The 26,485-nt window shown below is 46.5% G+C and overlaps 1 protein-coding gene and 1 long non-coding RNA gene across 3 annotated transcripts in view; both read left to right on the top strand.

Moving 5' to 3' along the window:
- The window catches only part of LOC127034376 (uncharacterized), a 56,622-nt gene extending 56,544 nt beyond the window's left edge, over positions 1-78 (top strand). The window contains exon 4 of the long non-coding RNA XR_007769375.1: positions 31-78. This is a non-coding gene — a long non-coding RNA (uncharacterized LOC127034376). The remainder of the gene's footprint in view (positions 1-30) is intronic.
- Positions 79-198: 120 nt separating this feature from the next.
- Positions 199-26,485, top strand: part of LONP2 (lon peptidase 2, peroxisomal) — an 89,464-nt gene continuing 63,177 nt past the window's right edge. Inside the window, exons 1-7 of one of the 2 annotated variants that reach the window (XM_050923067.1) lie at positions 199-481; positions 7,847-7,994; positions 9,755-9,886; positions 10,998-11,120; positions 12,141-12,304; positions 15,802-15,896; positions 23,152-23,410. In XM_050923067.1, coding sequence (XP_050779024.1) covers positions 249-481; positions 7,847-7,994; positions 9,755-9,886; positions 10,998-11,120; positions 12,141-12,304; positions 15,802-15,896; positions 23,152-23,410 — 1,154 coding nt within the window. In that variant the 5' untranslated portion in view covers positions 199-248. Of the gene's footprint in view, positions 482-7,759; positions 7,995-9,754; positions 9,887-10,997; positions 11,121-12,140; positions 12,305-15,801; positions 15,897-23,151; positions 23,411-26,485 lie in introns of both variants that reach the window. The other variant, XM_050923066.1, reaches the window with a different exon arrangement.

A 26,485-nucleotide genomic window follows, 5' to 3' on the forward strand; every position in this document is an offset into this window, starting at 1 on the left:
ATTCGCTTTATGTGTTATTTTAATACTAAGGTCAGTCCCTGAATGTGTATTTCTGAGGGGCGCCCCGCTGTTCCCCGCGGCTCTGGGGGTTCCCGGGGCGTTGGGTGGGAGGGGAGGGCCGGTGCATTAGCTGCAGCAGCCGCCGCGCCCAGCAGGCGGCAGCACGACGCACCCAGCGGCTGAGGATTGTCCCTGCCCGCGGCCCGTAGCGTGGTGAGCGGGTGCCGCGGACTTTGCCCGGCCCGGCCATGGCCTCCGGCAGCGCCATTCAGATCCCCAGCCGCCTGCCGCTGCTGCTCACCCACGAGGGGGTCCTGCTGCCCGGCTCCACCATGCGCAGCAGCGTGGACTCGCCGCGGAACATGCAGCTGGTGCGGAGCCGGCTGCTGAAGGGCACCTCGCTGAAGAGCACCATCATCGGGGTGATCCCCAACACCAGCGACCCCGCCTCCGACTGCGACGAGCTGCCCTCGCTGCACAGGTGAGGGCCCGGCACAGCACCGGCGGGTGGGAGTGGGAGCTGTTTGTGTGGTTACACCGGGCGCCCCGGCCCTCTCCCTGCCCCCCCCCCCCCGCCCGGCCGGCCGGCCGGGCTCCCCAGTCCCCTTCCCCCTATCCCCGCCCGGCCTGGCTTCTCCCCCCCCCGTGCCCCGTCCCCGTGCCCGTCCCCCTATCCCCGCCCGGCCTGGCTTCTCCCCCCCGTGCCCCCTCCCCGCGCCCGTCCCCCCATCCGCGCCCGGCCGGGCTCGCCCCCCCCGCCCCCTCTTCCTGCTCGCCCGTCCCCCCGCCCGGGCTTCTCCGTGCCCGTCCACCGTCCCCCCCCGTCCCGGCTCCTCCCCCCCAGCCCTCTTCCTGTTCGCCCCCCCCCTCCGTGCCCCCGTCCAGCCTCCCCCGTCCCCCTCCATCTCCACCCCGCCGGGCTCGCTCCCCCCCGTCCCCCCTTTCCGTGCCCCTTCCCCCGTTGCCGTCCGGCCGGGCTCGCTCCCCGCCCCCGTCCCCCCTCCCCGCTCGGCCTGGTATCCACTGCCTGCCCTTCTCCTTCTCCTTCTCCCCTCTGCCCAGGCACCGTTGGGCTCTCCCATTCTTTGCTCCCTCCGCTGCACACCCTCTGGCTGCCCTGTTCAGCTGGGTTCTCCCCCTACCCCCTTCCTCCTCTGTAACTCCCCACCGCATACTCCCTGCCCAGCCAGGCCTCTCCTGCCTGGCTGCTACCAGGCTCTCTCATTCCTTGCTCCCTCCACCATACCTCTCTCTCCCCCAAGCCTGGCCGGGTCCCCCATTCCCTACCTTCTCTCTGCGACGCTCACTGCTTTCCAGCCGCCACCATCCTCATCCCTTACCCAGGCCTCCTTCCCCCCCGTCTGGTTTCCCTGGTGCTTCCCTGGTTGGAAAGAGTGGCAAAATATTAAAAGAGAGGTAGAAGAGCATAAAATCTTTTTTTTTTTTTAATTGAAACTTGCAAAAAATGAATCTTGGGTCATTTAAAGAATATGGTAATTATTCATGACTTATTGTTGTTCTCATGAGTAATGTGATTGAGACTGATTCTGCAAACACACACCTGAATACTTTAGTTACATGGGTTGTTTCATAAGCAAAATAGGTTGCCTCCACTGGAATGACTGGTGCATAAATGTAAGGTATAGCCCAGGGATCAGCAACTTTTTTGGCAAATGGCCCACCAGAGTAAGCACGCTGGCAGACTGGGTCAGTTTGTTTACTTGCCGAGTTCACAGGTTAGGCCAATCGCAGCTCCCACTGGCTGCGGTTCGCCACTCCAGGCCAATGGGGGTGACGGGAAGCGACGGCCAGCACATCCCTCAGCCCGCTCCACTTCCTGCAGCCCTCATTGGCCTGGAGCAGTGAACTGCGACCAGTGGGAGCTGCCGTCAGCCAAACCTGTGAACGCCCAGGTAAACAAACGAGCCCGGCCCACCAGGATGCCAAAGGTTGCCGATCCCTGGTATAGCCCATTACAGACAATGATAAGTTACTTAAGTCAGTTATACCGGTGTAATTCCATTGACCTGAAATGTAGTAGCACCTGACTTACAACAATGTGTGATTGTAATAAGGCCCTGACTCCCTCTCAAAGAACTTAAATATTAAAATACATCTCAGTCTTGCAAATTCTTTTACACACAAATAAATTTAAAGCACATGAGTTCCCACTGAGTTCAGTTGGGCTCTTCATGTTCATAAAGTTATACGTGTTTGCAGGTTTGGGCCCTAAATTATGTTTAATGTGGTTAGCTTTGTTTCTTTTCTTGAGGTTTTGGTTTGATTTCTTTTTAATTCAGTATGAATTTTTGATAAAATATAAATGTTGCAAGTAAATCACTGTATATACTCAGTCATAAGCCAGTTTGTTCATAAGCCGACTTCCCGCCCTTCCCCCTCCCCAGAGGGATAAGTAAAAATTGAAATTTTTTATGACCCGTTCATAAGCCGACCCTATGATTCAGGGGTCAGCAAAATTTGGCTCCCAGGCCATCAGGATAAGCCGCTGGTGGGCCGAGATGGTTTGTTTACCTCAAGCGTCCTCAGGCACGGAGGTAAAGCTAAGTAAACAAAGGCCATGGCTACACTAGAGAGTTGCAGCGCTGGTGAGGGGGTTACAGCGCTGCAACTTAGGATGTGGCCACACTTGCAAAGCACGGCCAGCGCTGCAACTCCCTGGTTGCAGCGCTGGCTGTACACCCGGTCGAGCCTTGGGTGTAGGGATTCCAGCGCTGGTGATCCAGCGCTGGTCAGCAAGTGTGGGCACCCACCAGCGCTTTTATTGACCTCCGGGGTATAAGGAGGTATCCCAGCATACCTTATAAGCCTCTCTGGTAATCATGCACACTCCACTGCCCTGGGCTCAGCTGACCCCACCTTTAAATGCCCCGGGAATTTTAAAAATCCCCTTCCTGTTTGCTCAGCCATTTGTGGAGTGCAATCAATCAATCAGTCAATCAGCGACCATGCCTCCATGCCCCAGACAAGCCCCAGCATGGAACAGTTCCGAGCTGCAGGACCTCATCAGTGTTTGGGGTGAGGAAGCTGTGCAAGCACAGCTGCGCTCCAACCGGAGAAATTATGATACCTATGGGCAGATATCACAGTCTTTGCTGAGAAGGGGCCATGAACGGGACGCGTTGCAGTGCAGGGTAAAAATTAAGGAGCTGCGCAGTGCTTACTGCAAAGCCCGTGAGGGAAATTGCCGCTCAGGAGCTGCCCCCACAACCTGCCGTTTTTACAAGGAGCTGGATGCCATAGTTGGGTGTGACCCCACTGCCAATCCTAGGAGCACGATGGAGAGTTCAGAGCAGGGAGAAGTGGGGGAGGGTGTAGAGGAAGCCGACAGTGAGGCTACTGGCGTGGAGGGAGACACCCCGGAGTCCCAGGAGGCATGCAGCCAGGAGCTCTTCTCAAGCCAGGAGGAGGCTAGCCAGTCGCAGCAGCTGGAAGTTGCTGGTGAGGAAGAAGCTGAGGAGCGTGCTCGGGGTAAGCAGATTTTTATGTTTTGGGAGAGGACGGTTGGGGTTATGGCTGCCTGCATGCATGCCTAAACGTGGAATAGCCCATTGATTTGCTCTATCACGTCTCTGTAATCTGCCTCGGTAACCTCTTGAAAAGTGCCCACGCTCTGGTTGCAAATGTGCTTTCGCAAGTTTATAGGGAGAGCCACTGTGGTCCTTGTCCCAGTCAGGCTAACTCGTCCGATCCACTGTGCAGCGAGGGGTGAGGGGACCATGGCTGCACACAGGCAAGCTGCATAGGGGCCAGGGCGGAATCCACATTGCTGTAGAAGACCCTCCCTCTCTTCCCAGGTAACACACAGCAGTGATATATCTGGCAGTAGGAAACCCTGTTGAGAATTTAGGGATACTTGAGTGCAGGGCGCCAGGTTCGCGGTCCCCCCCCAGCACCGCGGTGCGCTCCGGTCTCCCCTCCCCTCTTTCCAGCAGGTAGCCAGCCCCGCGGTGCGCTCCGGTCTCCCCCCGCCCCTTTCCAGCAGGTAGCCAGCCCCGCGGTGCGCTCCGGTCTCCCCCCGCCCCTTTCCAGCAGGTAGCCAGCCCCGCGGTGCGCTCCGGTCTCCCCACCCCCTTCCCAGCAGGTAGCCAGCCCCGCGGTGCGCTCCGGTCTCCCCACCCCCTTCCCAGCAGGTAGCCAGCCCCGCGGTGCGCTCCGGTCTCCCCTCCCCTCTTTCCAGCAGGCAGCCAGCCCCGCGGTGCACTCCGGTCTCCCCACCCCCTTCCCAGCAGGTAGCCAGCCCCGCGGTGCGCTCCGGTCTCCCCTCCCCCCCCCCCCTTCCAGCAGGCAGCCAGCCCCGCGGTGCGCTCCGGTCTCCCCACCCCCCTTTCCAGCAGGTAGCCAGCCCCGCGGTGCGCTCCGGTCTCCCCCCGCCCCTTTCCAGCAGGTAGCCAGCCCCGCGGTGCACTCCGGCTCCCCCCCCCCCTTCCAGCAGGCAGCCAGCCCCGCGGTGTGCTCCGGTCCCCGCCCCCCCCTTTCCAGCAGGCAGCCAACCGCGCGGTGCGTTCTCCCCCCCTCACCAGCAAGCCGGCAGTTCCGCGGACCGTCCCCCCGCCAGCAGCTTGCCACCTTCATGTTCCCTACTGTCCCCTGTGCAGGCCACCAGCTACCTCCTGTACCCAGTGCAGATAAACCCCAGTGACCCATCGGTCAATTCCCCCTCCCAGGTGAAGTCGGGGCAGAAACACTCACCGCATTGCTCGCCATGCCTTCGCCTCCCTGGCCTCTCTATGTTATGTTAGGTATGTGGGAATGATGTTACAAAAAGTCTACAAACTCCTTCACTGTGTGATAATAAACAATGTAGCCTCTGTGTATTACATGTTTTTATCTATGTTTTTTTTAGTGACCTTGAGTAATGCAGCCGGATCACCGGCCTCACGTCGCTTGCAGAACTTGAGAAAAAATCCACGAAAATCAAAAGAGGAGTTGATCAAAGCAGTTATGAATCACTACAACAGAGGAAGTAGGAAGACGCAGGAATGGAGAGAGAAAATGTATGAGTGGAGGCAAACAGAAAGCAGGAGAAAGGAATTGGCTACCAAAAAAACCTCAAAGCACATGATAAGCCTCCTGGCTCGCCAAACTGAGTCTTTCGAGTCTCGCGTAGCCATGCAGGCAGATCTGTACCGTGGTAACCCACACCCCTCCCAAAGCTCTCTTTCTTGTTCCTCAGTATTTGCACAAAACACCTTTCTCCAGCAGCCAGTTTCTTATTACCCTCAGCTGCCCCCAACACCTGTACGATCACCTACCAGCCTTGATAACTAGAATTCTTACCCTGTGCACTCCACCCCCATTACTCTGCAGCATAGTAATCCTGAAGTGCAGCAGACATTGAACAGTAATCCAAACAGCACATATTCAAACCTCTAAATGTACAGTCTACCACCCTAACCCCCCTGGCCTTTTATGTACTGTACTTTGAATAAAGGATTTTATGGCTTTTACAATATGTTTTATTATTGCAGGAAGTGGTAAATATTGTAACCCAAGGTAGAAAGGAGCACAGCAAAGGCACCAAACATTACTGTTGGCTCTCAGCATCAAATTGCTTCCTTAAGGCATCCCTAATCCTTGAAGTCCTTTCCTGGGCCTCTCTAGTAGCCCTGCTCTCTGGCTGTGCAAATTCATCCTCTAGGCTTCGAACCTCGGAGGTCCATTCCTCACTGAATCTTTCACTCTTCCCTTCACAAATATTATGGAGGGTACAGCACGCGGATATAATAGCGGAGATGCTGCTTTCCCCCAAATCTAGCTTCCCATAAAGACACTTCCAGCGGCCTTTCAAACGGCCAAAAGCACACTCCACAGTCATTCTGCACCGGCTCAGCCTGTAGTTGAACCGGTCCTTGCTCCTGTCAAGCTTCCCTGTATACGGTTTCATGAGCCAAGGCATTAAGGGGCAAGCGGGGTCTCCAAGGATCACAGTGGGCATTTCGACGTCCCCTACTGTGATCTTGCGGTCTGGGAAAAAAGTCCCAGCCCTCAGCTTCCTGAACAGGGCACTGTTCCGAAAAATGCGTGCATCATGCACCTTTCCAGGCTATCCTTAGTAAATGTCAGTGAAACGCCCACGGTGATCCACAAGCCCTTGCAGAACCACGGAGAAATACCCCTTGCGATTAACGTACTCTGATGCCAGGTGGGGTGGGGACAGAATAGGAATATGCGTCCCATCTATTGCCCCTCCACAGTTAGGGAAACCCATTTGTGCAAAGCCATCCACAATGTCCTACACGTTCCCCAGAGTCACAGTTTTTCTTAGCAGGGTGCGATTAATGGTTGTGCAAACTTGCATCAGCACCATTCCAACGGTGGACTTTCCCACTCCAAACTGGTTCGCCACCGATCGGTAGCTGTCTGGAGTTGCCAGCTTCCAGATTGCAATAGCCACCCGCTTCTCCACTGGCAGGGCAGCTCTCAATCTCATGTCCCTGCCCCGCAGGGTAGGGGCGAGCTCAGCACACAGTCCCATGAAAGTGGCTTTTCTCATCCGAAAGTTCTGCAGCCACTGCTCGTCATCCCAGGCTTGCAGGACGATGTGATCCCACCACTGAGTGCTGGTTTCCCGAGCCCAAAGGCGCCGTTCCACGGTGCTAAGCACGTCTGTTACTGCCACAAGCAATTGAGTGTCTTGAGCATCAGGTGTTTCAATATCATCGTCTGACTCCTCACTGTCACTTTGCAGCTGAAGGAATAGCTACACTGCCATGTGTGATGTGCTGGCAACATTCATCAGCAAGGTCCTCAGCAGCTCAGGCTCCATTTGTAACAGAAATCTCAGAAATCGCGCTGCAGACTCAAAACAATGCCGCCAAACTGCTCGGAACGTGTAGCAAAGCACCACGGGGCACTGGAACAGGAAGCAGAAAGACCCGCACACTTCCTTCCCCTTCCCACAAGCCACAGCGCCAAAAATGGGACGAGGTGCTCTGTGGGATAGCTGCCCACAATGCACCACTCCCAACAGCGCTGCAAGTGCTGTAAATGTGGCCACACTGCAGCGCTGGTAGCTGTCAGTGTGGCCACACTGCAGCGCTGGCCCTACACAGCTTTACGAACACAGCTGTAACTACCAGCGCTGCAAAACTGTAAGTTTAGCCATGGCCAAAGTGTCCTGGTGCACCAGCTGCTTACCCTGATGAGCCGGGACAGCAACTGAGGGGAAATTTTTCTGAGGGGGAAGAAGCTGGGGGTCACGAGAGTAACACCTGTGACCACCCCCCACATGATCCCACCCCTAGCCGGGACCCCCACGCTTTCCCCTTCCCACCTTATCTGGCGAGGGCTGAGGAGGATGTCTCTGGCGTGGCTGGAGTTGCTCCTGCAGGCTGGGCAGCACAGCCGCAGCCTTCTTTGACAGGCCAGACCGGATAGCACAGCTGCAGCATGTTCCGCTGGGCTGGGTGGTATGGCTGCAGCCTGCCAGGCCCGGAGCTGCAGCTGCTTTGGAGGCTGTGGGGAGAGCAGTGTGGCCAGAAGCAGAGACTCTGGCCCTGCCTCTTCCCTTCTGGCTCTACTGACTGTGCTGCCTCTCCTTGTTCCCTCCATTGTGGGGAGGAGCTGTGTCCCACCTCTCCCCCTCTATACCCGTTCATAAGCCGACCCCCTTCTCTGGTGCTTCTCTTTTTTACTAAAAAATTCAGCTTATGAACGAGAATATATGGTGATTTGATTGTTGGGGTAAAACGCTCAGCTGAATGCTTGCAAATAACATGAATTTTTGGAATATTTTCAGGATTGGCACTGCTGCTCTGGCAGTTCAGGTAGTTGGCAGTAACTGGCCTAAACCACATTACACCTTGCTAATTACTGGCCTCTGCAGATTTCAAATCTTGCAACTGCTGAAAGAAAAACCATATCCCGTTGCTGAGGTTGAACAATTGGACCGACTTGAACAATTTACCAACCAGACTAAATCCGAGGAAGAATTGGGAGAGCTGTCAGAACAGTTCTACAAATATGCAGTACAGGTTCGTTGCTTAAATTTTCTAGAACAGCACTTCTCAAACTGGGGGTCGGGACGCCATTTTAAATGGGTTGCCAGGGCTGACTTAAGTTACAGGCCCCCTCCCTGGAGCTGAAGCCCTTTGGCTTTGGCCCCTTGGCCTGGGAAGCTGGGGCTTTGGCTCCCCCCTTCCAGTTCCCCCCAGGGTGGCGAGACTTGGGCGGGGTTTGGGGCTTAGGTGTTTGCATACCTGGAGGGGGGCTGCAGTGCACTTGTGCACAGGCAGAAACATAGACACAGAGAGAACTTTTACTGCCAAAGTTTAGGTGCCTACAGGGTTTTGCGGCAGCTAAGTATGGGTTTTATGAATCCCAATGGGGCCTGATTCTGGGAGTGAAGAGACAGTCCTCTGGAGAATCTAGCCCTTGAATCAGACATAGCTAAGGAAAACTTACGTAGCAAAAAAAGATGTTGGTAGGTTAGTGTTCGGAGGCACTGGGTTGCTGGAGGTGCTGTCTTTGGAATGGAATGTGATAATGGATGCCCAGAGCTGGTGGTATTAAAGTGTGGTTCTTCCCTGAAAAGCAATGAAAAATGGCATTGTGGGGTTCTGTATTCATTGTTTTACACAGATTTCCATATCTTATTTTCTCAGAGTCAAGCAGGGTTCTTTCCATCTCCTGCATCATTCGAGTAATAAAAGAACTCTTATCCAAATTGCAACTGCATAGTCCTGTTGTCTTCAGATTAGGCCTTGGTGACAATTGTGCCAAATCCTCTGAAGGCCTGATTTCCGCAGTTGGCACTGAAAGTATAAAATGGCGTTGAAAGTATAATTGCTGTTTTTACTTTTGTGGGCACCATGGGAGAAGTGATTGGTAGAAGAATTTGAATGAACTGAGTGGTGGTGTCTTAGCAGACTCCATTTACAGAAGGAGAAAAAGTATGTTGAGTAAGTTTGTTGAAAGAAAATTAAATAAATTGGAAAGATTAAATAGAAGATACCAGACTTAGCTTAATTTCTCCCCCAGCTTGCAACGACTTCCTGAAGGTTGCATTAGGAGCACCAGAGTTTAACGTGTTTTTAGGTTGCACTAGGAGCGCCGGGGTCTAAAGTGTTTTGCTTATCCCAAAAATGAGATACTCAGAGCTATGTAAATCTTAAATGCACCTTAATATAATATTCTGAAGGAACAAACGTGACTATTGTCATGTATCAGGGTAAGCTTTAAATTGTTCTATTTGTAACAAGAATATTATTAAAAGTCTGTTTAAGGTACTGCCCCTTAACCATAAAAAAACAAAAATCAAACAAAAAACAACTATATAGAAATTATTTTGTCCGGGGATGCACAAATCTGAGATGTCAGAGAAAGTATCATAACTGTTCTAATCACATTTTATGGGATCAAAAAGATCTGGTACAGTGTGAATGGGAGAGTTTTTGTTCTTTCTTCCTTTCTAACACTGAATAAAAGAGGTTGAAGAAAGCACTAAGAACTTTAATAATATTTAGCGTCTATCTCAAACAAACAAGCGAAGAAACTGAAGTTTTGACAGTCCTGGGAGATGGGGTTAACTTAATGCCTCTTAGTTCTTTTTGCTGACTGTTAGAAGTGCTATTTAGCTATGCAAATAGAAATCTTTTCCTTTCAAAGACTCAATTATTTCTCGGTTTGTGGCTGTTCACCTTACTGATAATATCTGGACAACTGTTTTTTCACATCAGAAAGAAACACCAGGAATACTGTAAATTGTTCTCACTTCCTTGTTTCCTCCTTACAGCTGGTTGAAATGTTGGATATGTCTGTCCCTGCAGTTGCTAAGCTGAGACGTCTTTTAGACAATCTGCCTAGAGAAGCTTTACCAGATGTACTAACTTCAATCATACGCACAAGCAACCAAGAAAAGCTGCAGGTACTGTATGCTTCTGCCTTAAACTTCCAGGGGAACCAAGGGTTTAGCAGTTACAGTTCAATCCACTATTAGATAACTTCAGAATCACTCATCTCTGGAAATTATAAAGTACTAATATTGTGCTTAAAAAAAAGTAATTGTCTTCATTGCACCTGTGTGACTGTTTTAAAAAATATTTCCACATTATTCAAAACTATATTGAGTTGGCAGACTGAGTTCAAAGGCTACTGTTGTACCATTGTTTGTGTTCATGCATTTTGGTCAATTACCCCAGTTACTTTTGTAGTTAGTTGTGGGAGATTAGACTACTGGAGCATTGGGGACTCTTAGAAAATGGGTATAAATCTAACTGCTTTAATTTCTTTGGCATACAATTACACTGTGAAAATGGCATATAAGGTTTAATATTTATTGGTCTCAGAGATTTCTGTATCCCGTTTGCTCTGTTCATAAGTAAAAAGTTTTTTTGTTTTGTAATTGCCATGCTGCTAATTAAACGTGGGATTTTAAATAGTTCACCTGGAGATTCTACTTCACCCTTGCATGTAAATATTTTACCATCAGAATTTAATTGAGAGTTCTCTTGGTGCACTGGACCCCAGTTCGGTTTTCTATAGCGGTATTGGCTTGTCAGTGCTAACAGTAATAATTTGTTTCTATCAATAAAGCAGCTGGTAGAGAGGAAAAAGAGAGAGAGCAGAATATGTTGAGTAAGAGAGTGGCATGTAGAAGAATCTCCTTGGTAAGCTGCAGACCACCACTAAAAGTGGATTTGCATGTGTTCTCTTTACTGAAGGGCTGAGTGTCAAGGTTTTGCTTGTGCTGCCATGGCCTGTCAGGTGCATGACATGTGCATGACATAACAACAAACGCAAAGCATAAACCAAACTCTAAAGTCATTTCACACATCTGAGATAGGAGCCTTATATTCCATTCTGCTGTTACTAATAACTGCTTTCATATTTTTTTGCAAACTGTCTACTTCAGAACTCTGATAACATTGCATCATTAACCCAGAGAAAATGTGTGTGCTATCATTACTTATAGACTAACCTCTAAATGCTACAGAAAAATACTGTTAACTATTTTCACTCTCATTTTCTGCTGTTAGATTTTAGATGCTGTTAGCCTGGAGGAGCGATTCAAGATGACTATACCATTGCTTGTTAGACAGATTGAAGGCCTGAAGCTGCTTCAGAAAACGAGAAAACGCAAACAGGATGATGATAAAAGGGTATTGACTTTTAAACATGGGATTCTCAAATGCACTTCATGGTTTGGCAGAGAGGAATAATGTAATTAAATATAGGGTCTCATTTTCAAAAATGGCATCTAAAATTGAACCCACAATCATTCATATTTAATTTCTGTGACCATAATTTTTCATATCCAGGTAATAACCTGTATAAAACGTCCACCTCCCATATTCTACACAAGATAGCTATTTATTTAAATTTTTAGTAAACCATATAAAAGCACCTGAGCAAAGGCTTTAAGCACATTTGACATCCATTTAAAAAAAAACAGATTGTCTTAAACAGAATCATTTCATGACCAAATTTGCTTGTGCAAATTCTGTTTGCGCTATCTAAAACTTTAGAAGTGAAAAACTGAGTACAGTTTTAAAGCTCATGTTGAGGTCTCTTTCCGAATGTGACCTTTATTGTCCAATAGTATGAGAATAAAATTGTTACTTCTGAAATGGGTGTTTTATACATGAATGAAACAAGCATTGAGACCTGTAGTTTTCCAAAACGTGGTAGTCTGATCACATATATTCATATATATACAACCATGTTTAATGATGAACAATTACTTTTATGGGAATTGAGGGGGGAGGAAGTAAGAGCCCTATTTACTCACTGTGAAGGTTAGTCTTACTCAATTATTACTGTGTGCTCTAATGCAGAGATTTTAAAAGTATAATTAATAACACTTCAAATTTCTTTCTTGTCTTCTAGTGTCCCGTAGGTATGGCTGGTTAATTAATGTATTTTTGTAAACAGGTGCCGTAAGATAAATGTTTCTTTACTTTAATAATCATGAGATCATATTTAGAACAGGTTAATAAAGACATAGATTTTAATCCTAGAAGGGACCATTATAACTGTCTAGTCTGACTTTCAGCGTAAAACAAGCCAAAGAACCTTATCCAGTAAATTATGCATCAAGCCCTTAACTTCAATTTAAACCACAGTTTATCTTCTGAAAGATATTTGTGTGCCATTTTATGCTTCTGTTTTCCGCTTCTTAGGTTGTAGCTATTCGTCCTATTCGGAGGATCAATCACGTTCCAAGTACTGCAGAAGATGAAGAGGAGGATGAAGATCATGATGACATTGTTATGCTAGAAAAGAAAATTAAAACATCCAGTATGCCAGAGCAAGCTCTTAAAGTTTGTGTAAAAGAAATAAAAAGGTAGGTCATAAAATCTCTGTAATAGTGAGGTTTTCCAACGTTTATTAATTGACTTTAAATTTCCAATTGGCCATTCTTGCGAAAGCCTGTCTTCCTCTTGAGATGATATATTTTTGTAGGTTTTTGATTATGTAAAAAAAATAAAAAAGATTACATTTCAAGCAGAACAGAGATGTTTTTACATAGTGTTAATTTCATCATTTTGATAGTTTAAAAAAAGTGTTTATAAATTAGAGGAAACCTGAAAAAAGCCCCTGAGTGATGATTAAGAATCAGTATAACTTTACACTAAAAACTTAAAGCCTCTCTAAATCTTCATTGCTTAGAAAACAGGTAACATGCTCAAGCTTTAAACCTATGTTTATGATAATGTTAGTGCTTGGCTGTGGTGATGTGCTGTTAAAAATCTGTATAACATTCGGAGATGTGGAACGGTCTCAAAAACTTTAAAATAAGGAGGATGGACTTTATCATTAAATCATGCTGATGAAAATAATGTATGGGATCTCTTAGCTAAAAGGCCAAAAGGTTTAATTTCCTTTTTTTTTCTTTTTTTTTTTTTTAAATAGCACTTATATTTTCATGGGTCAATAGAAATAATTGCACAAAAAGCTATGTTAATAGCATGTTGTTCAGGTTGCAAATCGGGCACTCAGAAGTTAGGAAATGCTAGAATAAAGGTTGCATGTGCAATTTATTTTCACAGAATCCCTGTGATGTGAGGGAGTGGTATTATCCCCATTTTACACTTGGGGAGCTGAGGCTCAGAGACATTAGGGTCAAAAATACCCACTAATTTTGGACAATTTGGGACACTAGGACCTGACTTATTCGAGTAGTTGGCATTATACATCTTCCATTGGCATCAGTTGCGAGCACTCTGCACTTCTGCAAATGAAGCACCAGGGTCTCCCATTGGGCAACCAGAAAATTAGGAAAACATAATATGTGGCCACCTGTGAAGAGTTGGGTTAAATTGAAAAAAGGGTCTTATAATTGTAAGTGTTGGGGCAAACTTAATAATAGCTGATGCCACTAGCCTGCCCTGTAATACTCATATATAATACTTTTCATCAGGAGATGTCACTACTTTACAATGAAGGCAAACCTCATTATCCTCCTTTTATAGTGGAGAAGAAGAGGCAAGGAGAGATGAAGTGACTTACCCAAGGTCACCTAGCAGGCCAGTGAACAATCTGGGATTGGACTCTAGGTCTCCTGAGTCCCAGTCCAGTGCTCTATCCACTAAGGCAGTGGTTTTCCAATTTTTTTTCTGGGGACCCAGTTGAAGGAAATTGTTGATGCCCGTGAGCCAGTGGAGCTGGGAATGAGGGTTTTGGGGTGTGGGAGGGCTCAGGGCTGGGACAGGGGATTGAGTCACGGACTTACCTCTGGCAGCTCCCAATCAGCAGCGCAGCCAGGGTGCAGGGACAGGCTTTCTGTCTGTCCTGGTATCGCAGACCACGTTGTACCCTGGAAGCGGCCAGCAGCAGGTCTGTCTCCTAGGCAGAGACGCGCAAGTGGCTCTATGTGGCTCTCGCCCACAGGCCAGTGAGTGCAGAGCCAGTGCGTGAGTCCGGGGCAGCGTGTGGAGCTCCATGGGATCCACTGCTTAGAAACTGGACCCACTGCTGGCTGCTTCTGAGGCGCAGTGTGTTGTTGGAACAAGAAGACACTAGCCTGCCTTAGTTGGGCAGCACCGCTGACAGGACTTTTAACGTCCCAGTTGGCAGTGCTGACCAGAGGGTCCCTCGTTGCTGAGCAAGGCAACCCAGTGCCTTATATGCCACGGCCCAGTACTGGGTCGTGACCCGAACTTTGTAAAACACTGCAGTAGGGAACACTTTTGGCTTATGGGCATCTATTTCTCTTTATTAAAGTAGGAAATTACAATCAAATTTGAGGTTTCTAAATTAATTAGTAGATAAAGAAAATGCAGTGGATAATAGCCTGCTAGGATTTTAGTAAGGGTATAGATCAGGGGTTGGAAACCTTTCAGCAGTTGTGTGCCGAGTCTTCATTTATTCACTCTAATTTAAGGTTTTGTGTGCTGTTAATACATTTTAATGTTTTTAGAAGGTCTCTGTCTATAAGTCTATAATATGTAACTAAACTATTGTTGAATGTAAAGTAAATAAGGTTTTTTAAATGTTTAAGAAGCTTCATTTAAAATTTAAATTAAAATGCAGATCTCCGCAGACCGGTGGCCAGGACTCAGGCTGTGTGAGCACCACTGAAAATCAACTTGCTTGCCGCCTTCGGCACGCGTGCCATAGGTTGCCTACTCCTGGTATAGATAAAAATGATACATAAATAAAATCCATTACGGTAGAAATAAGGAGGGAAACCTTTAGGGATACATTTCTAAAGGGCTGATTCTCTGCCTCTTTTTTTGCACCTGCATTTTTGAACACTCCATCTTAGGTATTTTGCCCACAATTCTTTCTGGTGACATCTGACTACCTAATTTTTGGCTTACAGTCAGTTACTTAGAGGCACAGCTACTAAGTTGCATCTGCATTCCATTTGCACCTGCACACAGCTAATAATAGAAGATTTTGAACTAGCTTCAGGTGAGAGTTATTTTTTTCAAATATGTGCAGTGGAATAGATGCCAAGAAGGATGATCAAGGCTCCATCACTGCAGATATTGAAGAACAGATTCAGGATGGGTATATGTTAGTGAGGTCTTGAAAAACAGAGACAAACGAGCATCTGGTGATAGTACTACTGCCCAGTCTTGGCTCAGGGAGGTCCCTTACTATTGGGCATGTATGGTGCATAAACACGAGAAACATTTTTGACACCTACAGCAATGTGGCACGTCTGGTTAATATATATATATAATATAAATTTGAGATTTCTCATCAGTGTAAATATGAGGGAGAGCCTCTGCTTGTTTGTGCTGTTATACAAAGGTGCTGTTTTCATGCATGACTCTCAGTAGGTCTAGGTGAATTTTTTTGGTAAATATTAAATTTGTCAGAAAATACATTTCTTGGGGTATCATAAATGTTTGCAAATTCAGGTGGAATTTGACAAATAGCTTTGACTAAAAAAAAAGAAAAGAAAAAGTCAAAATAATTAATTTTGATCATTTTGAAATAAAGCATTTTGAAACAATGTTTTGTTTAGAAATTTAGCTATATTCATTTAAAAAACAAAAAAGGTTTAAAAAAAGCTGAAATCTAAACACAAAACATTTGTATTCGTTTAGTTTCTGTGAGTGTGTGTGAAATATTTCAATTTTGGTTAGAACCAAACTGAAATGTTGTTCAGGTTTTTCTAGTTCAGACCCAAATCAGAAAAAAACCACAATCTTATAATTCATACAACAGTACTCTGCTTCATTTCTTAGCATTAAGATTTTCAGTGTAGTAAATAGGAATGCTGTGGGCCTCAATGTACCAGATACAGGTTTTGTGGTAGGAAGAAAAACTCTCAGCTGAAACTTACTATCTCCTTGATACGCATCTACTAAATATATGTACTTTCAGGTTAAAGAAAATGCCTCAATCAATGCCAGAATATGCCTTGACCAGAAATTATTTGGAACTAATGGTGGAACTTCCATGGAACAAAAGTACAAAAGGTAAATGCCTGTTAGTCCTTCTTTGGTGCTGATTGTCTGTCATAGAGAAATTCCAGGATAAGTATCTGGCAATTAAATACTGTGGTACCTAACTGGGTCTGTCTTGTAAATTCTTGTTGCATGGTCTGATAGCAGAAATATCCTTAGTGTGCCAATTTGGTTTTTAAAATAAATTATTCTTAACCTGGTAAAACAAATCAAGTGGCTATGAAATGTAACTTGTGTGTATATCAGAAAAATTATGATTAGAGGATCACCGAGCGAAAAGATTTGATCTGATCGCTGCCTAATTTTTCTTATTTTATTAAGGTCATGTATTTTGTTTTTCGTTAGATTTTAAAGTCATTAAAGCCCATAGGTTAATGTTTTTTAAGTGATTATTGTTGATATTCTCTTAGAAATTCACAGCATATTCTTTTCTGCCTGTTCAATGAGTTTGCATTTGGCACTCACTCATTATCCTTAAAAAAAATTAAAAATGAATAAAAAACAAAACAGCAATAAAACTTTAGACCAGATGACATCTTTATGAAGAACAGGTCACTGAAGCCAATGTGGTTTTGCCTTGTGTGTCTCCTTGTTGCTTTGAGCATCACTGAAGATATGCAAACAGCTGAGGAAATAGGTCTGTTACTTAAATAATTGATTCTCAACCAGGGATACGTGTGCTCCTGGGGTTACGCAGGGGTCTTCCAGAGGGTACATCAACTCATCTAGATATTTGTGCTAACTACATAAAAAGCACTAGCAAAGTCAGTATAAACTAAAATTTCATGCAGACAGTGATTTGTTTATACTGCTCTATATTCTGTACATTGATATGTAAGTACAATATTTATATTCAAATTGTTTTATTTATAATGATATGGTAAAAATGAGAATAAGTAATTTTTCAGTAATAGTGTGCTGTGACACTTCTGTTATTTTATGTCTGATTTTGTAAACAAGTAGTTTTTAAATAAGGTGAAACTTGGAGGTATGCAGGACAAATCAGACTTCTGAATGGGATACAGTAGTCTGGAAAGGTTTGAGAGCCACTGATTCAAATGAAGCCTGACAAGGTAGTTTCCACTGTTTTGTAAAGTAATTTTGTTTCCACATTTCTGTAGGAACCTCACAGAAGCTTGACAAATAAATCTGTTTCCTTGCTGAATTTTTATTTAAATATTTGGTTACAGAGAGAGCTCCATGAAATGTATATCTTGTTTTCATCAGGGTTCCAACAGGAGAACAGTTGACAGTCTTACTCCAGGACATGTTCTGTATGGTATAAACAGCAGAATGTAGGTCACTCATAGCTTAGGTGGACCATGTTACAAAACATGCTAATTTACATGCTGTTAAACATGGTAGCACCATTGTAGGCAGAAACTGTTGGGTCAACTGTTCATAGTTAAAACATCTAAAAATCATTCAGCTTTTTTTGCTTTGACAGTGTTAGTTAAGAGATCAAAAGTTTCTAAAACCTCGACATTGCTGATGCCTGTTAAAGTGGAACAGTTAGTTTATTCTAGTAGTTTGGGACTGCAGTGAAAAGGCCATGTCTACACTGTGAGCTAGCGGTATGAGTCCCCTGCTTGTGTACAGATAGTTGCATTAGCATGAGTATAGTTTAGCTGTGGTACGATTGGCAGCAGCAGTGGAGGCATGTGCTGAATGCAGACCTGCCTCAATCTGGTGGGTACCTACTCAGTATGGGTAAGCCATGCCTCTGCTGCTCCTATCCATACTACCATTGCCATACTGTTGTTTATAACTGTACTAGCTCGATGAGAGAGAGAGTTTGAGCATGTGTACACGAGAATAGGAATTACATCTCTAGCACGTAGTGTGGACATAGCCTTACAGGTCAGCCTCTCAGAGTCTGTTTTGGATCGAGGCACTTTAAAGTTAATAGTCGGTGTTGAGTAAATATTACATTTTCAGTCTAGATTTGGAAAAAGGGAGCGTACAGTAAAAAATCTGTAAAAGTGCACAGGGGATGTGGATCACTCAGTAAATTGTTCATTCCCTCTGAAACATCTGGCACTGACCACAGTTGGAAGACAGAATATTGGGCTAGATGGACCACTAGTCTGACCAAGTATGGCCAGTATGGTTCTTTTGTGTTGATCTTCTGAAGTCCTGAGAGTTTGCTTGGATTTGCTCAGCTGAATATAGACTAGAATATTTCTTCTAATAAATGTTTTAGTAGGTTAGAGTTCTGTGCTCCATTTGCTGATTCTGCAGCAGCTTTCAGCTAATCATTAGGTGCTAATGCATTCACAAGGTTGGGCTGATGACACTGATGACGCTAGTGCCCAAAATGGATATTTTAGTACGACTGAGTGATTTATAAGTTGAAGTTCTTCTTTGTAGTGATTTCATCTAGTTTTTAAATACAGAGTGACTGAAAGTTAGGCAACTGAAAACTAGAAAAGGACAATTTCAGTTGCAATATAAAGATTTTTATCATTCTAAATAAAAACTGTAGGTCTGAAACTAAACTGAAAAAAATACTTAGCAAGATTCTTTCAGCTACCATGATCAACTTGCATTTACTTTGGCACTACACAGCCCTATATCTCACTGCGTTATTGATGTTACTAAACAATACTCTGATTTTTTCATATTTAATATCTGCCTGGGAATATAAATGTTTTCAAAGCATGCTGTTGTTTGAAATTTATTTACAATCTGAACCACAGGACTCTTTCAGTTCTCTTGGTGGAATGTTTAACTACATCTGTTACTTCTCTACTTTCCAAAATGACACCATGCTGAAGATGGCTTGAATCTTGTCACCTTGGACAAATGTGCTGGCTTTGCAATCTCAGGCATGCTGTGTACTGTATGTACACATACATTCTGTGCCTATATGCACTGTAACAAATTCACAGTAGTGTATTAGAAACTTGAAAAATACAATTATACTTGTATTTTTGCCCCCTTGGTGGCTCAGTACTGTGGTGGCTTTTTAAGAAAATATCACTGGGTTCTTACAGAGAATGTGTATGCATTTTAAATAAAAATATTTTCATCATAAGGGAATATGTGGAACATATAGTATCTTGGGACTGACATGTTATTTATTTGCCTAAGGTCAAAACACTTTTTCTGTGGCAAAGCTGCACTTTATCAGAAGATATTATCTCTGGCTTTTTCTCCAGTTGCTGCCTCTTTGCTTTTCATGCCAATAGTAATACTTACGTGGCACCTTTTGTCCAAGGAACTCAGTACTTTATAAACGTTAACACATTACTGTGAAATAGGTATGCGATATGTAAGGAATCCCTTCATGCACCGTTCAAATGGAGCTGTCTGGAATTTGGCCAGGACACCAGAGTAAAACCTCAACTCTTGCATAAAGTGAAATTTAATGATGACAACTGGTCAGGCTCTCCAATTTGTCTTTCTTAAAACATGGCAGCTGCAATACACCATTTTCAGCCTTTAACAATGTGGTCCATTAGCTCAGAAATGGCTTTGGACAAAGTACTGATTGTTGAATCACTAATGCATCCTAAAATAAGTTGGTAATAATTGGAGGCATTCTATCCAACCTGCTGAATCCTGCTCTGCTCAAGAGAGTTTAACAGCTTCCAGCACTAGGTCACTGGAGGTAGATAGTAGAGGTGGGCTCCATGCAAAATCCTCGGTTTGGTCCCAGTCTCTTCACATGAGGACAGTTGTATATGGATAAGGATGTCCTAGATCAGGCCTGTGTCTAGTAGAAAGCAAATGCTGGAAGATCTCTGGCATTTATTTGTCACTTCTGGAATAGTCCCTCCTGCTTTTTGCATCTTCGTTTGTTTCTGAGTAACACAGTTTCAGGATAACTGCACTCCACTACTCCCTAGCTATCTCTTATCTCTGTATATAGTTACCTTTGTTAGTTAATTGTTAGTAGTTTTCTCTAGTGTTAAGTGTAGTATAGCAGTTGGGAGGGGGGTGCGCCCCGGGCCCTTATTACATCGAACTGATGGATCCTCCGCACGGTAGAGGCAGGATATTCTATCTATCCACTTCTGTTCCACCCTGCCCTCCCACCATCCTTGCCCATCCCTCTTCAGGGACCTCTCTCACGAGCAACTTCTTATTCCAGAGGTGCACTCCTTGCCCTAAGAGTGATGGAGGAGATGCCTTGGGAGCTCAGGGGCAAGGGTTTCTACTCACGTTACTTCCTCATACCCAAGGCAAAAGGAGGCCTAAGGCCCATTCTGGACCTTAGGGAGTTCAACAAATGTATTGTCTACTTGGAGTTCCACATGGTCTCCTTGGCCACTATCATTCCCTCACTGGATCCAGGAGACTGGTACGCCACCCTCAATATGAAAGACACTTACTTTCACATTTCAATCACCCCGTTCCACAGACATTTTCTCTGTTTCATGGTGAAGGAGGTGCACTATCAGTTCACAGCCCACCCATTCTGCCTGTGCACCATCCCTCACGGCTTCACCAAATGCATGGTGGTTGTGGCAGCTTTTCTTCGCCAACATCACATACACGTCTACCCATACCTAGACAACTGGCTCATATGGGGCTGATCTTACCAGCAAGTTCAGTCTCAGGTGCAGATGGTCACAGATACGTTCAACTGCTTGAACATCATATTGAATGTCGGCAAGTCTGTTCTCACCCCAACCTGAACAATAGAGTTATCAGGGAAGTTCTGGATGCAAACCAAGTGAGAGCGTTCCTCCCGGAGGCCCGACGTCTGGCTTTTGCGAACATAATCACCGAGCTTTGCAGGTTCCTCACTACCACAGCGAGGCAGTGTCTCAAGTTGCTAGGTCACATGGCATCCTGCACCTACGTGGTGCAGCACGCCAGACTGAGGCTCAGGCCCCTACAGACGTGGTTGACGTCCATGTATCGCCCGGCTCACGACAACCTGGACATGGTGCTCACAATCTCAAGCCATGCTCTCGAATCTCTGCATTGGTGACTGGACTCCCACATGGTGGGTGCTGGAGTTCTGTTCCTCCCTCCTTAGCCGACTCTGACCCTGATAACAGACGTATCTGCACTGGGATGGGGGGCACACCTCGGGAGCCTGACAATGCAAGATTTATAACAGGTAGAAGAACTAATCCTGCATATCAATATCAAGGAACTCAGAGCGATCCGCCTCATGTGCCAAGTGTTCTTGTCCCACCTACAGGGCTGTTGTGTAGCAGTATTGACAGACAACACCATGGCCATGTTTTATCTAAACAAACAAGGCAGAGCCTGGTCTTCTCCCCTTTGCCAGGAAGCCCTTCTTCTGTGGGAATTCTGTTTAGCCCACTCCATCCTTCTTCAAGCTTCATACCTGCCGAGTGTTCAAAACGTACTGGCAGACAGCTTGAGCAGACGTTTCCTTATTTATGAATTTTTCCGGACATGCACTCCATTTTCTGCAGCTGGGGGTTTCCTGAATCAATCTGTTAGTTTCACAGACAACAGGAAATGGCCAACCTTCTGCTCCTTACGGGGTCGCAGCCTGGGCTCGATCGCGGTTGCCTTCCTGATGCCATGGTCCGGCCAATTGCTTTATGCCTTCCCGCCATTTCCTGTGGTCCACAAGGTACTCCTCAAGGTCCTCAGACAAGGCGAACATCATACTGGTGGCCCCAGCTTGGCCTCGCCAGTGTTGGTACCCCACTCTTTTGGATCTGTCGATCTGCGCCCCACTGCATCTATCTCTGACCCGCAATCTCATCTCACAGAACCATGTTTGTCTCCTACACCTGGACCTTCAGTCACTCCACCTCATGACTTGGAGGATCCGTGGTTGAATCAGGCTGAGCATGCCTGTTCGGACTTGGTAAGACAGGTGCTCCTGGAAAGCCATAAACCTTCTACCAGAATTACGTATGAAGCAAAATGGAAAAGGTTTTCCACCTGGGGCCCTCAATGGCAGGTGCTCCCACTCCATGCTTCAATCCTGTGCATCCTGGACTACCTGGTACACTTGAAGGACCAACACCTAGCTTTTGGCTCGCTTAAGGTTCACCTTGTGGCTATTTCAGCATTCCACCTGGGTGTAGCCAGGAATTCCGTGTTATCGTGGGATGCTTCCTGAAAGGCCTGAAAAAAATCCATCCTCCGATGAAGCTGCCTGTGTCAGCCTGAGACCTTAACTTGGTCCTTTCCCGTCTATGGGTCCCCCTTTTGAGCCATTTGCTTCTTGCTCACTCCTCTCCTCTCCTGGAAGGTCACCTTCTTAGTGCATGACGGGTTGCCAAGCTACGGGTTCTCACGTGTGAACCGCCTTATACCATTTTCTGTCAGGATAAAGTTCAGCTGAGACCTCATCCAGCTCTCCTACCTAAAGTCCTCCAGGACATTTTCCTGCCGGTTTTCTACCCAAAACCACAGGCCGACCTTCTAGAGCAGCAGCTGCATACACTAGATGTCAGAAAAGCGCTCACTTTCTACATAGACTGGACAAAGCCATTCTGCAAGACAACCTGCCATGGCAACGAACAACCAGAATGAATGAAAGTTGCACTGGTTTTCTCCCAGAGAATACCTTCATGGATCACCGCGTGTATCCACACTTATTATAACGTGGCAAATGTCCCTCCGTCGTCTGTAGGGCTCATTCCACGAGCCCTCGTCAGCAGCCTTCCTGGCGCACGTACCCCTCCAGGAAATCTGCAGGGCTGTCACATGGGCTTCAGGTCACACCTTCATGTTGCACTACGCCATCATCCACCAATCTCGTGATGATATGACCTTTGGCAGGGCGATTCTTCAGTCTGCAATATCTTGACTCCAACCCCACCTCCAAGGTAAGGCTTAGGAGTAACCTAACTGGAATTGATATGAGCAAGCACTCGAAGAAAAAACAGTTACTCACCTTTTCTGTAACTTGTTCTTTGAGATGTGTTGCTCATATCTATTCCATTCCCCCCCACCTTCCCCTCTGTTGGAGTAGCCGGCAAGAAAGACCTGAAGGAGGGTCGGGCTGGCAGGGTCGTATATAGAGCCACCATATTGACATCACTCCAGGGGGCTGCACAGCCAGCCCGACGGGTAGCTGCTGGGGAAAAAGTTTCCGACAGCCGTGCACGCGATGCGCGCACACCTAACTGGAATAGATATGAGCAACATATCTCAAAGAACAACGGTTACAGCAAAGGTGAGTCACTGTTTTTTCTCGGAAAAAGAGTCTGAAATGTGACCATTTACAATAGTAAGCACATTTTATCAATTGCATTTCAGAAACAATGCTTTAATCTTTAAAGGGAAATTATGCTGATCTCCTCATTTTGATGCTTGACAGATCGTTTGGATATTCGTGCAGCTAGAATTCTTCTGGACAATGACCATTATGCCATGGAGAAGTTGAAGAAGAGAGTTTTGGAGTATTTAGCTGTCAGACAACTTAAAAACAACCTAAAGGGACCTATCCTTTGTTTTGTGGGTCCCCCTGGAGTCGGTAAAACTAGCGTGGGAAGATCTGTTGCAAAAACCCTGGGCCGAGAGTTCCATAGGATTGCCTTAGGAGGAGTATGTGATCAGTCTGACATTCGAGGTCACAGGTAATTTTATCTTTGTTTCAAACTGGTAATTCTCTCCCCCTCCCCCCCCCCCCGCCCCCATCCCCGTTAGCTGCTAGTGGTGGTTTCCCGTCATTTTCCCACTGATGTTCTTTTTATTGTTTAACATGGTTGTGGCACCCACTCAACAGGATAGAAATTAAACAATAATTGAGGACATTCAGTGTTGAGGCTGACTGGACTTGTCATCTGTACCTGCTCTTGTTGTTGTTTGTTAGTAGGGCTCATATAGTATGTAACTCTTTCAAAATTTAAGAATAGTGGATAGAGTTCAGGAGTTTGTGATTGTCTGCGATCAACATATGTCAAAAACAATATGAAAAAAAGACAGTTCTGATATAATGATAACAAGGGTATAGTGGCTTCGGAGCATTCCTAAGGAGTGAAAATACAAAATTAACGGTAGATCAAATTATCAACAAAGGTTATTCCTTAATCTGTCCTGTTCCTGCTATAGCAGAATGCTTTTTCATAAAGGTGGTAGTTTGTGGGGGCGGTCATCCGGCATTATTATAGGAGGGAATTAAAAAGGAAACAGGGGGAGGTAGACATGATTCTGTTTCATTGTTAAGTTCAGCCTTCTCTCATCTCCCATCTCTGTGCATGCTGGAACTGAACTGCAGTAGACAAACTCTTGCATGGGCATAACAATTTTTACAGGGCGGCTCTGATTTGCTCCACTAAAAAGACCACAAAGATTTTATTAAACAAGATGCCAAATGAACGCCATGTGATTTACTTCATAAACATTTTTATTCTCTGAGTACATGCAGATGTCTGCTCCACTTAGGGAATGTGCATGCCCAGCATGCCGGAGATTTTTGCCTAGAAGTACCCGTGGAGGGGTGGCACTTGTGGCTGTGTCCCCTCCCCTGGCTATATAAAGCGGTGCTGCCCAACCCCCACTCAGTTGGGCTGGAGTTGGAGCTGTGTGGTTGTAGTCTCACCACCTCGCATTTCATCTTAGCCTAGTTTATTGTATGTGGTTAGTGTTAGTAGTTAGAATAGTGTTATAGTTGATACTTAATATTCCCTGGTGATGCCCTCATCAGGGTTTAAACACTGTCCTTCATGTGGAGGGATGGTCCCCAACAGTGACCCCCTCACGCATGCTTGCTATGTCTTGGCAAAGCCCGCCGTACACAGCACTGTTGAATTTGTAAGTCATTTAAGCAGCAGACTCAGGAGCACAGAAGGAGAATGTTCTTGGGGTCATCTTTGCAGTGGGGAACCTAAGTTCCCTCTAAGCTGCACAGCTGTGCAGCAGCCTAGTAAGTGCCGTGCAGGCGCTCAGGGTTGCAGTGGGGAGAGATGCCTCTCCCTCAGCCCTGGACCTGCTGGACCCGGGTGAGAGGCGCCCTCCATCGGCCCCAGCCCTGGCCCAGACCTGCTGCAGCTGGGGAGAGACGTCTCGCCCACGTCCCCAACCCAGCCCATACCCATATCTGACATGGCTTGAGAAGAGGCGCCCCTCCCTCGGCCCCAGCCCCGGCCTGCTGCGGCTGGGGGATAGACATCTTGCCCATGGCCCCAGCCCAACCTAGACCCGGACCTGCCACAGCTGGGTGAGAGGCACCCCTCTCTCGGCCCCAGCCCCGACCCGGACCTGCTGCAGCTGGAAGAGAGTCATCTCTCCCTCAGCCCCAGTCCAGCTGGACCGGCTGGGGGTAGAGGCACCTCTACCGCAGCCCCACCCCAGCCCTGCTGCAGGTGGGGGAGAGGCACCTCTCCCTCCCCTAGGCCAGGTGCTGCTGGGGGGAATCATCTCTCCCCACCATACCCCTGGGCATTCTGCACTCGAAACCCCTCATCCCCGGCCCTACCCCAGAACCTGCACCCCCAGCCAGAGCCCTCACCTTCCCACCCTTTGCCCTAGCCCTGATCTCCCTCCCACACGCTGAATTCCTTGGCCCCACCCCCACCACATGAAAGTTATGTACACCAATATGGAGGTTGTGTGTCCCATAACAAAACAGAAAGTGTTGCCTATTGTGCTACTGGAGGGGCTTTCCATTCTGTACACTTTCCCCCCCATTCCGATCATTCTGCAGGTCATCCTCATTGCTCCAGTGTGGCCAAAACGGTGCTGGTTTTTGGACTTCCTTGCTCTGTTGGCTCAGCCTCCCATACCGCTTCCTCTATCTTGACCTGCTCACACAGGACCACAGCCGTGCCCTCCATCCTGCAGTCAGCTCCCTGTACTTCGCAGCATGGCTGCTGCATGGCTACATGAAGAGAGAGCGCACTGCTCAGAGGCCGTCCTATACGTCCTTCTCAATAGTAGGAAGTCCTTCACTAGGATGGCCTACTTAGTAAAATGAAAGAGATTCTCTGTGTGTTCGTTGGCCAGCAGACCAATCAACAGAGGCTTCCATCCAGGACATCTTGGAGTACCTGTTACATCTTCAGAAGTCAGGCCTTGTGCTCAGTTCTCTGAGAGTGCATTTGACAGCAATATCAGCAGTGCATCTCCTGATTCAAGGGAAGTCATTGTTTTCCAGTACCATGGTGATGAGATTTCTGAAGGGGCTACTCCACTTATATCCTGTGGTCTGTGAACCGGTTCCCATGTGGAACCTAAACATGGTTTTGGCAGCTCTGATGGGTCCTCCAGCTGAGCCCCTTGTATCCTGTCCACTGTCCCTTCTGTCTGAGAAAATCACATTCCTGATAGCCATCACTTCGGAAGAAGAGTGAGAGTTGCAGACCCTAATGGCTGAGCTGCCTTGCATTCAGTTTTCAAAGGACAAGGTAATGCTGTGACCACATGCAAATGTTTTATCTAAGGTGTTCTCTTAGTTTCATCTGAATCACGTGCTAGATTTACCTGTATCTTTTCTCTAAGCCATACTCCTCTCTGGAAGTACAGCACCTTCATAGTTTGGATGTCATTGATATCTAGCCTTTTATCTAGACAGGACTAAACAGTTTTGTGCTTTGCCTGGCCTGTTCATGTCGTACGTGGACCCGATGAAGGGGCAGCGGTCTGTGGATAGACTATCTCTAGATTAATAATGACATAGCTTTGGCTGTGCCTCCTCAGCAGGTACGGGCTCA

Source organism: Gopherus flavomarginatus, chromosome 14 (assembly GCF_025201925.1).
Source record: "Gopherus flavomarginatus isolate rGopFla2 chromosome 14, rGopFla2.mat.asm, whole genome shotgun sequence".
In the NCBI taxonomy this organism is placed as follows: Eukaryota; Metazoa; Chordata; order Testudines; family Testudinidae; genus Gopherus; species Gopherus flavomarginatus.